General features: G+C 42.4%; 1 protein-coding gene across 1 annotated transcript; it reads left to right on the forward strand.

Annotated features, from left to right (window-relative positions):
* The first annotated feature begins 14,384 nt into the window (after positions 1 to 14,384).
* Positions 14,385 to 16,541, forward strand: LOC109892194 (homeobox protein Nkx-3.2-like). Its single transcript, XM_020484630.2, has 2 exons — positions 14,385 to 15,069; positions 15,622 to 16,541. The coding sequence occupies exons 1-2, from the start codon at positions 14,808 to 14,810 to the stop codon at positions 16,056 to 16,058; spliced, it is 699 nt and encodes a 232-aa protein (XP_020340219.2). The 5' UTR covers positions 14,385 to 14,807; the 3' UTR covers positions 16,059 to 16,541.
* The last annotated feature ends 1,805 nt before the right edge of the window (positions 16,542 to 18,346 follow it).

Consider the following 18,346-nt stretch of genomic DNA (forward strand, 5'->3'; position numbering starts at 1 on the left):
CCACTGCTGCCAGTAATTAAAATGCTATACAAATGAGAACTTTGAATGGTAGCACACCAATTTGGGATGAATTCTTTAGAGGTAAATGTTTCCCCTTCAGTGCCGGGAAACACCTCCTTTTACAAAGAAATGCTTTTATGCATCGATCTTTCTTTACTCTATACATAGACAAGCGGAAGCTTTTATTGCATATCACTTACTATGCATCACCTATTGTCTTACTGTACAGACCTGCTGTTGCACTGTTAAGATTTCCTGCTACTTACTTTCTATTAGTCATCCCAGTTTGGTTATCCAATCATGCTGGAGCCCAGGAAGTTCTGGTTGACATTATATCGATAGCCAGGGTGAGTCCCTCTTGTGCACCTGTGGCATGTGAACAAACTCTCCATTTTAGCCATTTTCCATCCTATTCTCCCTTTGCTTTAGCCACTGGGTAAAGAGAAGCTAAGAAGACGCATTACAAAACCTTTTAAGCCAACAATTTACGATGTTTGGAATGAGACTAACGTGAGGTAAAGTAAATAATGAATGAATTCGAAGACTAATTGATCAGATAAATTATCTGAAAACTTATTTTAATCACACACACCCCCCCCCCCCCCCAGGTGACTAAGTCCGACTTTAAAACCTCTCTAGGTTATGTGGGGCGTGGTGTCATGGTGTCTTTACTATCATTAAATTTAAGACTTCTAGTTTTTTATCAAAGATTCTCTGTAATTAGTATTACGCGATCAACTGATTTAATCGTGTAACTGTAATTAACTAGGAAGTCAGGGAACCAAGGAAAAATCATTTATTTATTACTGTCTAAGTAATTCACAGAAATGCATAAACAAACAAGGTAAATGTGGTTACAAGAAATGATAGGAGAATGTGCCCTAGTGGGCTAAACCGGCATGGCGGCTTGTTAGACAAAAGGTGAAGTGGGGGTCGACTAAGAAGTCACTACAGAGTGATAATTAAAACAATTTAAATGCTAATCCTTTGCACATGAACGCTCACTCATTCGAGAACAATTGCAATCAATATATATATTTACGCTCAGTGTGTCGTCTTGATCGCTGGCGAAAAGTTTGTTTCTATTGGAGAGTTTAGGCCTCTCTCTCACTCTCTCGCTGTCTTGGTTAGAGGGGATAGTTCAGAGTGACATTCATTTGTTATGGAATGGATGTTTCGGTTGTCGTTCTTCGCGTTCAATGATACCGAATTCCTAGCTGCAGACTAGTTATTAATATCAAAGACTTGTTCTTATTCTGTCGGTATCGATAGTCTAAGAGTTTAACCACGTGGTATGGTTAAAAGATTCAGCAATGGTCTACAACCTTTGTCCCCTCCTAATGGAGAAAAACATGGTCTGGTGATAATTTCTCAAAGTTGGGTTTTATTCGGGATTGCAGAAAGGGGCTGTCCCAGGATGCCTGACCCTAGGCTGGGCTCAGGGGCGGTCCTCTGGTTTAGTTAACTCCAATTCCCTTTTTGAGTTTTCCTTCATTAAACAGTCCAAAATCACATTGTAAAATTGTGTAAATAGTATCATACTCACTCATTCATCTTATACAACAATTAGATGTAAACCTCATATCTGAGGCTATTATATAAACAGCGTTATGGTAATGTGGCGACACCGTCTTCCATGAGCTTCCAAGTTGTAACAAATGGACCAGTTCGTAGCTGGATTCTTCACCGATCTTTTATACTTTCTCCGGACATGAAATTTGTTCGTACCTCAAGTTCTGTGAGGTGGAAGGAATTCCTTTGTTCTCTATGAAAATGTACTCTCTCTATACTGTGTGTCCATGAGGAGATCCTCAGGAATTTACGATGTCTCTCTGGCCACAGCAGCCTAGTCGAAGGAAGAAAGGAGGAGGAGGGGGATGGGGTTCGCCACACCCAAAGAGGCAACGTCATGACAGACGCTAGCGTCCCACCTGGCCAACATCCGGTGAAATTGCAGAGCGCCACATTCAAAAACAGAAATACTCATAATAAAAATTCATAAAACATACAAGTGCTATACATCGGCTTAAAGATATACTTCTCATTAATGCAACCGCTGTGTCAGATTTCAAAAAAGCTCTACGGAAAAAGCACACCATGCAATAATCTGAGTACAGCGCTCAGAGACCAAAACAAGCCATACAGATACCCGCCATGTTGTGGAGTCAAGAAGTCAGAAATAGCATTATAAATATTCACTTATCTTTGATGATCTTCATCGGAATGCACTCCCAGGAATCCCAGTTCCACAATAAATGTTTGTTTTGTTTGATAGTCCATAATTTATGTCCAATTACCTCCTTTTTGTTCATGCGTTTAGTTCACAAATTCACAAGGTGCGAGCACTTGGTCCAGACAAAATCAAAATAGTTCCATTACAGTTCGTAGAAACATGTCAAACGATGTATAGAATCAATCTTTAGGATGTTTTTATCATAAATCTTGAATAATGTTCCAACCGGACAATTCCTGTCTTTAGAAATTAAAAGGAACAGAGCTCGCTCTCACGGCCGCGCGCCTGACTTAGTTCATGGCATTCACTCCCCCTTCACAGTAGAAGCCTGAAACAAGGTTCTAAAGACTGTTGACATCTAGTGGAAGCCTTAGGAACTGCAATCAGACCAAATTTATACTATCTTGGATAGGCAAAGACTTGAAAACTTACACACCTCAGATTTCCCACTTCCTGGTTGGATTTTTTTTCTCAGGTTTTTGCCTGCCATATGAGTTCTGTTATACTCACAGACATCATTCAAACGGTTTTAGAAACTTCAGTGTTTTCTATCCAAATCTACTAATAAGTTGCATATCTTAGCTTCTGGGCCTGAGTAACAGTCAGTTATGTTGGGCATGCTTTTCATCCGGGAGGTGAAAATACTGCCCCCTACCCAAGAGAGGATAAGTCTGAAGTCAACTGAGGGAAGGAAGAAGTTGTAAGATCAGCAGTCAACATTTTGCAAGAATAATAAGTAATTATATGGTCATAAACATCCAATTGTAGCACAACGAACAATCAAATGTCTGTACACAAGGGCATTCTCTTTAAATGACATGTAAAATAAAAATGAATTCCCCTTGCAAGGCAGTTGCACTGCAGGAAATGTCCTATATATGTACTTCATGCTGCCAGTGTTTTAACTAGTTTATGTCTTTAACTGAAAGGACAGTAGTAAGTAACAGTATTTTTACATAAAATTATTGAGAATAATTTAATTATCTCATTAAATGTTATTAAAATAAGAATTGTATAATAACCCTGATTTATCAACCGGACAGCTGATCGTCCTCACAGTGGCAGACCACATGTGACAACACCTACACAGGATCGGTACATCCGAACATCACACCTGCGGGACAGGTACAGGATGGCAACAACAACTGCCCGAGTTACATCAGGAACGCACAATCCCGCCATCAGTGCTCAGACTGTCAACAGTAGGCTGAGAGAGGCTGGACTGAGGGCTTGTAGGCCTGTTGTAAGGCAGGTCCTCACCAGACATCACCGGCAATAATGTCACCTATGGGCACGAACCCACTGTCGCTGGACCAGACAGGACTGGCAAAAAGTGCTCTTCACTGACGAGTTGCGATTTTGTCTCACCAGGGGTGATGGTCGGATTTGCGTTTATCATTGAGGGAATGAGCGTTACACCGAGGACTGGAGCGGGATCGATTTGGAGGTGGAGGGTCCGTCATGGTCTGGGGTGGTGTGTCACGGCATCATCGGACTGAGCTTGTTGTCATTGAAGACATCCTCCTCCCTCATGTGGTACCCTTCCTGCAGGCTCATCCTGACATGACCCTCCAGCATGACAATGCCACCAGCCATACTGCATGATTTCCTACAAGACAGGAATGTCAGTGTTCTGCCATGGCCAGCAAAGAGCCCGGATCTCAATCCCATTGAGCACGTCTGGGACCTGTTGGATCGGAGGGTGAGGGCTAGGGCCAGAGTAACATCTCACAGTAAGAACTGGCAAATCTGGTGCAGTCATGAGTTACACCAGGTTACACTGCAGGACTTAATGCAGCTGGTGGCCACACCAGATACTGACTTTCTTTTGACCCCCCCTTTGTTCAGGGACACATTATTACATTTCTGTTAGTCACATGTCTGTGGAACTTGTGGTGTGGGGGCTGTGCTTTGGCAAAGTGGGTGGGGTTATATCCTTCCTTTTTGGCCCTTTCCGGGGGTGTCCTCGGATGGGGCCACAGTGTCTCCTGACCCCCCCCCCCCCCCCCCCCTCCTGTCTCAGCCTCCAGTATTTATGCTGCAGTAGTTTGTGTCGGGGGGCTAGGGTCAGTTTGTTATATCTGGAGTACTTCTCCTGTCCTGTTCGGTGTCCTGTGTGAATTAAAGTGTGCTCTCTAATTCTCTCTCTCGGAGGACCTGAGCCCTAGGACCATGCCTCAGGACTACCTGACATGCATGATGACTCCTTGCTGTCCCCAGTCCACCTGGCCGTGCTGCTGCTCCAGTTCTGCCTTATTATTATTGGACCATGCTGGTCACTCATGAACATTTGAACATCTTGGCCATGTTCTGTTATAATCTCCACCCGGCACAGCCAGAAGAGGACTGGCCACCCCCACATAGCCTGGTTCCTCTCTAGGTTTCTTCCTAGGTTTTGGCCTTTCTAGGGAGTTTTTCCTAGCCACTGTGCTTCTACACCTGCATTTGCTTGCTGTTTGGGGTTTTAGGCTGGGTTTCTGTACAGCACTTTGAGATATCACCTGATGTACGAAGGGCTATATAAATACATTTGATTTGAAGTTATGTCTCAGTTGTTGAATCTTGTTATATTCATACACATATTTACACATGTTAAGTTTGCTGAAAATAAACGCAGTTGACACTGAAAGGACGTTTCTTTTTTTGCAGAGTTTATTTATTAAATATTTTTATCTGGACACTTTCTGTATACCTGGAATTTTTCCTTATTGTAGGCAACTATCACTTTTAGTCTTTAGCACATGACCTCATGTGAATCCTTAAAGAGATGGGTGGGGCTGGTTTAAGAGGGTGTGAACAATGCTGAATGGGTGTAGACAAAGGAGAACTCTCCAGTAGGTACCAAATCATTCAAAGGCCCTTTTCTCAAAAGTGAGTTTACAAGTGTATCAACTTTCAAAGCATAATTACTTTCCTATTGTTCCTCCAAAATGCAGTGTATAATATACTATGTTGCAGCTCTGAGTCTCTACTTTTATCCAATGTAAAAAACTGAACTTCAAATGTTGCTACATCAGACCAATCCAGGTGGTGAGTCACATATTGGAATGAGAAAAGTCTAGGATGCCAAATATTCAATAACACAATAGGGGGGGGGGGGGGGGGGGGATTATTCTACATTCAATGTGTGTAAATGAGGTAAGATTAGGGAGGTAAGACCATAAATAGGCCATACTGGTGAAATAATTACAATTTAGCAATGAAACACTGGAGGTGATAGATGTGCAGAAGATGCATGTGCAAGTAGAGATACTGGAGTGCAAAGGTGGACAGTATGGGGATTAGGTAGTTGGATGGGCTATTTACAGATGGGCTATGTACAGGTGCAATGATCTGTGAGCTGCTCTGACAGCTCAAGTTAGTGAGGGAGATATGAGTATCCAGCTTCAGTGATTTTTGCAATTCGTTCCAGTCATTGGCAGCAGAGAACTGGAAGGACAGACGGCCAAAGGAGGACTTGGTTTTGGGGTTGACCAGTGAAATATACCTGCTGGAGCCCATGCTACGGGTGGGTGCTGCTATGGTGACCAGTGAGCTGAGATAAGGTGGGGCTTTACCTAGCAAAGACTTATATGACCTGGAGCCAGTGGGTTTGGCGATGAGTATGAAGCGAGGGCCAGCCAACGAGAGCGTACAGGTCGCAATGGTGGGTAGTATATGGGGCTTTGGTGCCAAAACGGATGGCACTGTGATCGACTGCATCCAATTAGCTGAGTAGAGTGTTGGAGGCTATTTTGTAAATTACATCGCCGAAATCGAGGATCGGTAGGATTGTCAGTTTTACGAGGGTGTGTTGGCAGCATGAGTGAAGGATGCTTTGTTGCGAGATAGGAAGCAGATTCTGGATTTAATTTTGGATTGGAGATGCTTAATGTGAGTCGGGAAGGAGAGTTTACAGTCTAACTAAATACCTAGGTATTTGTAGTTGTCCACATATTCTAAGTCAGAAAACGTCCAGAGTAGTGATGCTGGACGGGCGGGCGGGTGCGGGCAGCGATCGGTTGAAGAGCATGCATTTAGTTTTACTAGCAGTTGGAAGCCACAGAAGGAGAGTTATATGGCATTGAAGCTCTTCTGGAGGTTAGTTAACACGGTGTCCAAAGAAGGGCCAGATGTATACAGAATGGTGTCGTCTGCGTAGAGCTGGATCAGAGAATCACCCGCGACATCATTGATGTATACAGAGAAAAGAGTCGGCAACAGGTCTGCCAATGACATCATTGATCAACTTGGCAATTGAGAAACGTTTAGTATTTTTAAATGAACCTATGTGTGATAGAATTACATTCTCATAGCATACGTTTGTTGACAATACAATAGGTTGTCCTATGTACATTTGTTATATGACGTCACCTCAAATTCAGTGAGATTTTTTTGCAATCATCAAACTGTTATCTAGATGAGGAAGCTCCGAGTGGAAATACAACAACTGCAAATATCTGCAATTATATGATCAGATGAAACGTCAAGGTTCCTTTCTGATTCTGTTGAACGGGGCATTTTCAAAACTAATTTAAAAATCACTACTTCTTCAACATAAATGATGTATTAGCGCTACGATATATTATTAATCTATATATTATTCATATAATAAAATACATAGGCCTGAGCCTATTTCGCGCAAAAAGAAATGTACAAATACTAGTTACTCCTTTTAAATATTTTAATTTACATGCCTTTTGTAGCCATATTGATTTAGGCTACTTGTTTTTTCTTCTTCATAGAATGCAAAAATCAGCTGATTCATGGCCTGTAATAGATATGTGTTAATAGTACATCAAGTCTTGGCCTACTGATATCACTAACCTTCAATTAATATGACTCAATGTAAAAGCGGATAGTGGATAAATGCTTCAGTGACATGGCTAGAAATCGTAGGCATATATTATAATATATTAATAATAACAATACCAATATTAGTTATACTATTAAATATATTATTATTATTAGCTAACCCAGACAAGGCAACAATATTCAGACCAAATACATCTTAAGCCCTACTTCTACAAGACACACACATTTCTGGACTTCATTTCGTTTTTAATTATATCCCAAGCCAAATGCGCTATAACATGTCGATATGAATCAATCTGAAAGAGTAGTCTAAAATAGTGGTCTATATGTAAGTAATAGCATAACAATATCACTGCACGAGGACAAATTTATTTTGACATCCACTACATACGATCATTTTCCATTGCGGAAATAATTATTCCTCTTGTCACGAATTACTAAAGTGGGTGGAATCTGGCGCAGAGAGCAGGCTTCAATTATTAGACAGTTTATTCCCCAGGCGCACAAAACCACGGTCAACCCAACACACAGGGTGAATAATCCAAAGCAGGACCAAAATAGTCCGGAGAATAAAGCTCATGAACAACCTACTAAATATAAGGACGCTAATTAAACTAAAATACACACAGGTGAAACTAATAAGACAAAACCAACAGACAAACGAAAAAGGGATCGGTAGTGGCTAGTAGAACGGTGACGACGACCGCCGAGCACCGCCCGAACAGGCAGGGGAGCCAGCACACCTCTTACATCACTGGGCTGCAATATGAAGCCTATCGGCCTACAGACTATGTCAATGATACCAGACGACTGTAATATAGGCCTAGAATGAAGCAAACAATTAAAAACATATGTGTGCATTGAAATTAAATTGCCTATGCGCACTTGCTTTATAATGACGTAACATACAGGAGGATAAGCATTTAGCCTATATCATAATTTCGTTACGCAAAATCGTATTCGCGGAGCGGCAGGGTGGTTAGAGCGTTGGACTAGTAACCGAAAGATGTATTAGTACTAACCTCATTCTTATTTTTAAGAGTCAGATTGGCTACAGTTTGTATGTCTATATATTGATGTGCTTTGGTTAAGACAAAAAAAATGGTCTGGTCTACTCTCATTTCAAGGGTCGTTTTCTTTTCAGGGTTGTTTTCATGGTTTGGCTTTTGAAGTGTTAAACTTTCAAAAAACTTACCTGTGATTCAGGTGGTTGTTATCCAGTAGCGGTGCTTGGGTAAAATCACTGGGAAGCCAAGCCAATAAAAAAGTCATATTATAACCTGTTGTGGTACTTGCGTTGTTTGCTCTATAACCCATTAGTTCATACACCACCGTGATACACAATAAGGCCGTGACAACAAAAAGACAACAGTCACACAGTCGAGGAATAAATTGAACTACACATTGGTTTGTTTCAACACAAAACTCGAGAGCAACATCTGTCCGGTGAAGTCCACAAAACAAATATTGCACAACAACAGTTATATGACCTGAATCATGGTCAAGCAAGTTCGTGTTTTCAACAGTTTACTAAACAACTAGCTGCTCATTTATAACCACAGAGTTAAAGCAAGTCAGCACAAATGCAACAGGAGCACTGCCTCCATTTCAACTTAAACATTTCAACATCAAATCAACAAGGCTACATATATGCTTAGTTTAATACACTGAAAACAAACTTAAAGATACCAAATATCATGTGGCGGTCCATGGTACTGATTTCTGGATGAGTGTGCGTGCTTGCGTGCAAGTTAAAATAATAAAGTTGACTCACCCTACTTGTAGACCAGTCGAACGCCAATTCCCGCCTCATCTCTTTCATGTTGGCAGAACAGTCTATGCCTCTGTCCTACAGTACGCTTTTAGTTTTCATAGGCTAGCAAGAATTTTAGCTAGGTAGCCTAACTTCCTCACAAGGGCAAGAACGAGCTAAGTTAGCTAGCTAGTTAACATGAGCCTACTAGGTTAACGTAAACTCGTACATCGCCTTGGTCCGTACAATTGCCCTTATTTTAGCGCCCCAAAAACGTAATACTTCCAGATCAACTGTAATGTTAATACCATTGTAAAGCACAATTTCTCCCCTTCCCAACAAAATAAATGACATGACCTAAACGCTGCCCGTTTCTGCATAATTCAAGCAGGCAATGAGCCCCATCAGGTCTTTTTAAAAATGGCGGGTGGGGAAGCGAAACGAATGCGTGATAGTGAGAAAGAGAGATGTCGGGTGGGAAAATTGCTTTTTTTCACTCGATCTGTCCAACTTATCACTGTATCGCCTCTAAAATGTAAATAAAACACTATAAAGAGTTTATATAATGTGTCATTACATACCTATTTGAAGGTTTGTGTCGAATTTGAATTGGGTTTTTAGGGCGGTGCTTAAAGTGATCTTAGAAGTAAACAGCGTCTTTGAGAATGATGATCGCATGCAATGATGACGCAAAAATATGACTAGGTATCCCCCCCTTACCCCCGTTTATGCGTGCTGTACATTACGACATCACACATCAAGATGTTACGGAGGGTCAGTTCTCTCAACTTTTCTCCAATACTATAGAGCCATTCCCATGTTGATCAACGCTTGAATAGAAACCTAGTTCACACCCCCGATTTTGACGTCAACACAGTCGCTACAGTCCCATTAGTTTTCTTTGTAGCCTCGTTTGCATGTTGCACACATTTTTTGATTTTTTTATTTCACCTTTATTTAACCAGGTAGGCTAGTTGAGAACAAGTTCTCATTTGCAACTGCGACCTGGCCAAGATAAAGCATAGCAGTGTGAACAGACAACACAGAGTTACACATGGAGTAAACAATTAACAAGTCAATAACAGTAGAAAAAAAGAGAGTCTATATACATTGTGTGCAAAAGGCATGAGGAGGTAGGCGAATAGTTACAATTTTGCAGATTAACACTGGAGTGATAAATGATCAGATGGTCATGTAGAGGTAGAGATATTGGTGTGCAAAAGAGCAGAAATGTAAATAAATAAAAACAGTATGGGGATGAGGTAGGTAAAATTGGGTGGGCTATTTACCGATAGACTATGTACAGCTGCAGCGATCGGTTAGCTGCTCAGATAGCAGATGTTTGAAGTTGGTGAGGGAGATAAAAGTCTCCAACTTCAGCGATTTTTGCAATTCATTCCAGTCACAGGCAGCAGAGAACTGGAACGAAAGGCGGCCAAATGAGGTGTTGGCTTTAGGGATGATCAGGGAGATACACCTGCTGGAGCGCGTGCTACGGGTGGGTGTTGCCATCGTGACCAGTGAACTGAGATAAGGCGGAGCTTTACCTAGCATGTACTTGTAGATGACCTGGAGCCAGTGGGTCTGGCGACGAATATGTAGCGAGGGCCAGCCGACTAGAGCATACCGGTCGCAGTGGTGGGTGGTATAAGGTGCTTTAGTAACAAAACGGATGGCACTGTGATAAACTGCATCCAGTTTGCTGAGTAGAGTGTAGGAAGCTATTTTGTAGATGACATCGCCGAAGTCGAGGTTCGGTAGGATAGTCAGTTTTACTAGGGTAAGTTTGGCGGCGTGAGTGAAGGAGGCTTTGTTGCGGAATAGAAAGCTGACTCTAGATTTGATTTTAGATTGGAGATGTTTGATATGAGTCTGGAAGGAGAGTTTACAGTCTAGCCAGACACCTAGGTACTTATAGATGTCCACATATTCTAGGTCGGAACCATCCAGGGTGGTGATGCTAGTCGGGCGTGCGGGTGCAGGCAGCGAACGGTTGAAAAGCATGCATTTGATTTTACTAGCGTTTAAGAGCAGTTGGAGGCCACGGAAGGAGTGTTGTATGGCATTGAAGCTCGTTTGGAGGTTAGATAGAACAGTGTCCAAGGACGGGCCGGAAGTATACAGAATGGTGTCGTCTGCGTAGAGCTGGATCAGGGAATCGCCCGCAGCAAGATCAACATCATTGATATATACAGAGAAAAGAGTCGGCCCGGGAATTGAACCCTGTGGCACCCCCATAGAGACTGCCAGAGGACCGGACAGCATGCCCTCCGATTTGATACACTGAACTCTGTCTGTAAAGTAGTTGGTGAACCAGGCAAGGCAGTCATCAGAAAAACCGAGGCTACTGAGTCTGCCGATAAGAATATGGTAATTGACAGAGTCGAAAGCCTTGGCAAGGTCGATGAGGACGGCTGCACAGTACTGTCTTTTATTGATGGCGGTTATGATATCGTTTAGTACCTTGAGCATGGCTGAGGTGCACCCGTGACCGGCTCGGAAACCAGATTGCACAGCGGAGAAGGTGGGATTCGAGATGGTCAGTGACCTGTTTGTTGACTTGGCTTTCGAAGACCTTAGATAGGCAGGGCAGGATGGAATGGGTCTGTAATAGTTTGGGTCCAGGGTGTCTCCCCCTTTGAAGAGGGGGATGACTGCGGCAGCTTTCCAATCCTTGGGGATCTCAGACGATATGAAAGAGAGGTTGAACAGGCTGGTAATAGGGGTTGCGACAATGGCGGCGGATAGTTTCAGAAATAGAGGGTCCAGATTGTCAAGCCCAGCTGATTTGTACGGGTCCAGGTTTTGCAGCTATTTCAGAACATCTGCTATCTGGATTTGGGTAAAGGAGAACCTGGAGAGGCTTGGGCGAGTAGCTGCGGGGGGGGGCGGAGCTGTTGGCCGAGGTTGGAGTAGCCAGGAGGAAGGCATGGCCAGACGTTGAGAAATGCTTGTTGAAGTTTTCGATAATCATGGATTTATCGGTGGTGACCGTGTTACCTAGCCTCAGTGCAGTGGGCAGCTGGGAGGAGGTGCTCTTGTTCTCCATGGACTTCAGTGTCCCAGAACTTTTTGGAGTTAGAGCTACAGGATGCAAATTTCTGCCTGAAGAAGCTGGCCTTTGCTTTCCTGACTGACTGCGTGTATTGGTTCCTGACTTCCCTGAACAGTTGCATATCGCGGGGACTATTCGATGCTATTGCAGTCCGCCACAGGATGTTTTTGTGCTGGTCGAGGGCTGTCAGGTCTGGAGTGAACCAAGGGCTATCTGTTCTTAGTTCTGCATTTTTTGAACGGAGCATGCTTATCTAAAATGGTGAGGAAGTTACTTTTAAAGAATGACCAGGCATCCTCAACTGACGGGATGAGGTCAATGTCCTTCCAGGATACCCGGGCCAGGTCGATTAGAAAGGCCTGTTCACAGAAGTGTTTTAGGGAGTGTTTGACAGTGATGAGGGTTGGTCGTTTGACTGCGGATCCGTAGCGGATACAGGCAATGAGGCAGTGATCGCTGAGATCCTGGTTGAAGACAGCTGAGGTGTATTTGGAGGGCCAGTTGGTCAGGATGACGTCTATGAGGGTGCCCTTGTATACAGATTTAGGGTTGTACCTGGTGGGTTCTTTGATGATTTGTGTGAGATTGAGGGCATCTAGCTTAGATTGTAGGACTGCCGGGGTGTTAAGCATATCCCAGTTTAGGTCACCTAACAGAACAAACTCTGAAGCTAGATGGGGGGCAATCAATTCACAAATGGTGTCCAGGGCACAGCTGGGAGCTGTGGGGGGTCGGTAGCAGGCAGCAACAGTGAGAGACTTATTTTTACAATTAGTAGTAAAATTAGTAGGTCCATACCCTGTTTGGGTATGGACCTGGAAAGTATGACAAGTTCTATCTTGACGGAAATGTTATAGTTGGGTATGGAAATCTTAGAATTTTTGGTGGCCTTCCTGAGCCAGGATTCAGACACGGCAAGGACATCAGGGTTAGCAGAGTGTGCTAAAGCAGTGAGTAAAACAAGTTAGTAAGACAGGGGTATGGTGGGGTGTAGGTGTGGGTACAGCGGAGGTAAGCCCAGGCACTGGGTGATGATAAGAGAGGTTGTATCTCTGGACATGCTGGTTGTAATGGGTGAGGTCACCGCATGTGTGGGAGGTGGGACAAAGGAGGTATCAGCGGTATGAAGAGTGGAACTAGGGGCTCCATTGTAAACTTAAACAATGATAAATAACAAGAACAATGATAAATAACCTGAACAACAGTATACAAGGCATATTGACATTTGAGAGAGACGTACAGCGAGGCATACAGGAATCACAGGTGTTGATTGGGAGAGCTAGCTAAACCAGTAGGTGAGACCACAACAGCTAATCAGCTAGCACAACAATAGCAGGTAAAATGGCGTTGACTAGGCAGAGAGGGTCGGATTAACTACACAGAGAGCCTGAGTGCGGCTGGGGCCGACAGATAAAACATAAACAAACAGAATGGAGTACCGTGATTAATGGACAGTCCAGCAGGCATCAGCGGTGGATGGGACAGGGAAGCTAGACTGGCGAGTATTATCCAGGCTAAAAAAACTGGCTGGCTGTGCAGAAGGTAAAAGCCGCTAGCAGTGGCTTTTAGTGGCTAACAATGACATTGTATGGAATGGGGTGAGTTTACATTACATCTAGGCTACATATTGAACTTCATTCGTCTCAAGCCAGTGGCATCATGTATGAATTTATGGTTAGATCAGAATCACATCATAATCATTGGCGTGTACAGAGAATTCAGTCAAAACCACCAGTCCAAATCCACATCTCCATCCATAGTTTAGGAAAGGGCCAGTTTAGCAAGCTGGCTACTGCAGGACATCAACACAAACAGACCAGAAACATTTGGCTGACAATGATGACGTTTAGCTTAGGATGTGACTTGATTGGTGTGAAGCCAAATCCAAACTGGCCTCCCTTGGGGGCATTTTGCTGTGTCGGGACAGTTGAGCTCAGCTCAAAGCTGATTGGCTAATTATTATTTTTTAAATTCTCCAAGGGATGCCAAATGCCTGCTGGCATGAATCAAATGCTAAGGCAGCAACATGTCATACTCTTTTGTTCCAGACAACATCAGACACATGGGCTAAACATAGGGGCGCTGTTTCCCCTCGCTTGGATGTTTTCTCTGATGAGATTCAGCCACTTGCGAATTGATGAAAATTATGAAAACACAAAAACAAAAGATACATTATTTGTTATTTTTATTGGTCAAATATTTTGGGAAGCCTGGTTTCCCTTGGCATCCATGAATACATGCCACTGTTGGTATCTACAGTAGAGCAAACTGTAGGCCTACAGCTGTATGTGTGGATAGGGAGAAGAACATCAGCCACCAAGGTAGACTATTAGTATTAACCTCGAAGTTCAAATTATTATGAGGCAGATTGGCTACAGTTGTAGCTACAGTTGTGCGTTGGTTAAGACAAAAATAGGCAGGCCTACTCTCATTTCAAGGTGTCATTTTCTTTTCATGGTTATTGGTTTGGCTTGTGAGGGGTTAAACCCTTCAAAAGGGTATTTATTGCCAGACGCAGTGAGCATGTCATAATTTATGGTGGCCAATCACCACAAGACTTTCCTCTCCTCTTGTCCAATAGGAAATGGAGTGGGATCACTGTCAGTCACAGGTGAGAGAAAGCTTCGGCTGATGCAGGAGCTACACAGAGCAGAAGCATAGCACCGGAATAGGCTGAACGCCGTATTTCCATCGCCTTTTCAGTGGAAATGCAATGAAATACCAAACATGGAAGGACCAAAACAAAACAGTCATAGCGCTTCAGGGGGATACGATGCCGAAGAATTGCCATTGGTTAATTTCTACACTTTTTACAAGAAATAAACTTTGCTTTTGAAAATGCCATTTCACAGCAACTCCTTAATGCCTTTCTCTATCCAAGCCATTTTGAACAAAAAAAAGAGTACAGTGGACACTTGGCAGATTTCGACGACTGCTTCTCGAAGACTGCGTGTTGGAAAATATTTGGGGAAATGGATACTGGTTCGGAGGACTTTCCCGCATCGTGTAGAAGTGACGAGGGGGCTTGCATGGTCAGCGATCAGAAAAGTTACGACTCCGATTCAGGTCTCAGTGATGACAATGCCAGCAAGGCCCTGGCCGTTTGTAAGTCAGAGAAAAACAGGGATCCTGTTTCAGACGTTCTGGAAGAAAGTTTGCAGGACGAAACGGCCCATGAATGCACTTCTGTCGATAACGCACACGGTCTTAGAGACTGTGAACCTAGTGTTTCAGGTAAGTTCATGCGTTGATATTTTTAGTGAGATACCGGATAATAGTCTAGTGTTCTAAAAAATACTTTATGTGGAACATCCAAGTCCTTTTGCCTCTTGGTAGGCCGTCATTGTAAATAAGAATTTGTTCTTAACTGACTTGACTAGTTAAATAAATGTTCAATAAAGAATACCTTTACAAAAAATAGCCGTTTTGAAACTGCAGCAAAAGTGCAGTAACTGCAGTCCACCGTGGTATTTTGGACGCAGTAATTGCAGAATAACTGCAGTTATACTGCACTCAGATTTTTTTTCTCAGCAGGGATCATTTTGTGACTATAGCCTATGTGATGATAAACATGCTATTCTACTCGCAAGATGCAACGCCTTTATGCACGAGGCAGCGGGATGTTATGCCATGGCATACACACATTTTTAAAGCCTTATTGCAATGTATATATATGTCATTAACGTATTAATATGGCCGTGATAGTGTGGTTTATGAAGGTGTGAAGTTCGTTTTCAGACAGCCTTGGATACATTTTCCATCTTGTTGTGCACTATCTTCTTTCAGATTCCAACAACGTAGACGATGCCAGTCGTGATAAAAGTTCGGATCAGCCCAAACAGAGGAAAAAACGCTCAAGGGCTGCGTTCTCCCACGCGCAAGTGTTCGAACTCGAGCGGAGGTTCAATCGCCAAAGATACCTATCCGGACCGGAGAGAGCAGACCTGGCGGCTTCCCTGAAGCTGACAGAGACGCAGGTCAAAATATGGTTCCAGAATCGTAGATATAAAACAAAACGTCATCAAATGGCTGCCGACTTGATTGCCTCGGTCCCTGCAGCAAAGAAAGTGGCGGTGAAAGTGTTAGTTCGAGACGACCAGAGACAGTACAACCCCGGAGAACTACTGCGGCCTCCTCTCCTCTCTCTCCAACCGTCTTATTACTACCCCTATGCCTATTGCCTCCCTGCATGGACGCTCTCTACTTGTGCTGGGAATCAATGAGATTTGAATAGCCTACGTTGTATTTATTTGTCCCCAGAAGAAACCAGGAGAGATTAAATAAACTCGGAAATTGTTATGTCTCACATATTTGAACTGCCTAATGGTGTCTAGACTGAATATGCCCCCCATTCCATTGTTTCAGAATGTAGTCCGTGGAGTGTAAACATCCTATGTATGCTTACGAGCACTGGAGAGAGAGAGCCACAAGTGACATTTCGAATAACTCATTACTGTTTTTCTTTTCTCGCTGCGGTTTAGGGTAACGGTAAGATTTTCAGCACTTTTCGAAACAGAGATAGTGTGGACATATGTCCGACTGAAATATCGATTTGAAGCTACGTTTTACTTATGACCTTAATGTGAACTGTGGCAGAGACAGTATGTATAACAATTGAACTCTTGTTATAATGTACTTGTTTTTTTAAATTGTTCTAGAACTGATTGATTATTAAGAGAGAAATCAAACATTAAAAACATATCAGGCATATTATATTTCAAAGCTATCGTGTTTGATTCGAGCTTGAACTATATTTAGATGGATGACCTTTTTTCCTTTTTAGACTTTGAATTTAAATTAGTCGGCTACAATAAGGATATTATTGACCATGATCAGTAGGCCTAAATGAATGGTAATTGTGTCATTAACCATTATTGTTGTCATAAAATAACAAAATTCTAATGAAAATAATAACTTAATAATAATAATCATAATAGTAATAAGAAATGAAATACCTATGATGCATTGACCACATGAATGCATGTTCATCACAATAACAAATGGAGGCTTTTATTTTCATGACCTAAATTACTAAATTGGTGGTCATATATTACATCAAACAATACGTTTATAACAGAACTTGGTCCGTTTCCTTTCGTCATCCTCATAGCTTCAGGTAGGCCCGCCCACCTTATTCTGCAGCTATGTACCATTTAGGCCCAGAGCTGAGAAATTACTCTCAAATCAGTTACAAAATAACTGTTTGGTGATTATTTATTTACCACTGTATTTAAGACTTTAAACTGTTCAGGAACTATTTATTATTTTAGTTAACAGGACAATATTGCCTATTCCAAAATCAAGGACGATACCGAAATTTGAACAGAAGCTTGGATTCTATAAACATTTAAATAAATGTTGTCCAGTTGCTCATCATTAGTAGGGTAAAACTAACTTCGAATTAGATTGGGAGAGAACGATTCGGGCCAAGACCAAAAACTGCAGGGTTCAAGAGCACACTATTTGCCTTACCATTTCATCTTCCTGTGAAACGGAATCATTGATTGAATGAGTTGGAGCAATTCAATGTCAGAAAATGGAATTGTGCTGATTCATATGATTTTATTTGACTGAACAAAATGCATAGATATACAAATAAAGAACCATAAAACTTAAGTTATATAAGTATTCTTATAATTCTGAATTTATTTGAATGACTATTAGAAGGTAGCCGAGTAGTGTGTTGAATACTGATATAATGCCATCATAATCTTCCCCTATAGGTCAACATCTCGCTTATCCTCATCTCCAGAGTTTCAATGAGAGGCTTGTAGCTGCACTACTTCGCACCACACACACCTCTGTGCTTCCACCCATAATGCACAACTTCCGGACAGGTTGGCCATACTCTAATCCTCAATTGCCTCCCCGCTAACACACATGTTTAGACAGTGATTTATGTCTCCCCAATTCCTGAACTATGTAAACTGTCAGGGACCTTCAAGGTGTACGTCAACATGAAGATATCTTACACCCAGGAGTGTTTGGGAGTTAAAACCAGTGGAATGATATAGCAAAATTTCGATTCAAAGTAACACAATAAAATAACAATAAAGAGGCTATGTACATGGTGTACCGGTACAGTCAATGTGCGGGGGTACAGGTTGGTCGAGGTCATTTGTACATGTAGGTAGGCGTAAAATTCGAATATTTATTTATTCCTATTGAAAGCTCTAAATATCACAATGGGTGGACTTTTTAGACTGTAACCGTTCATTTGCCATTTCCCAAGCTGTGCTCACTTGCTCAGAGGGAGAAACAATCGATTCAATGTCTCTATAGGTCAGAACACGTGCCAAGTCACTCGCTACGCAAATGTAGGGTCTGAAACCTGACATATCTAGTCAGCTCCGCTTAGAAGAGTGGAAACTGAGAGCAGACACATACGTTGTTGTTTTTTTGCATTATAAGGCACAGGACCCTACAGCGTTCACAGAGCGCGTTGTACACCAACATGTCAGTCGAAACCGGTCCAGAATCGCTCAAAGTCTCATATGGGTGATTTAACATC

Source organism: Oncorhynchus kisutch, linkage group LG6 (assembly GCF_002021735.2).
Source record: "Oncorhynchus kisutch isolate 150728-3 linkage group LG6, Okis_V2, whole genome shotgun sequence".
NCBI classification, from domain to species: domain Eukaryota; kingdom Metazoa; phylum Chordata; class Actinopteri; order Salmoniformes; family Salmonidae; genus Oncorhynchus; species Oncorhynchus kisutch.

What these genes read in the sequence shown, in the direction of transcription:
- LOC109892194 (XM_020484630.2), top strand. Translation starts at nt 14,808, where the DNA reads ATGGATACTGGTTCGGAGGACTTTCCCGCATCGTGTAGAAGTGACGAG. An exon ending in CTGTGAACCTAGTGTTTCAG is followed by an intron (nt 15,070 to 15,621) that starts GTAAGTTCATGC and finishes ATCTTCTTTCAG; the next exon opens with ATTCCAACAACGTAGACGAT.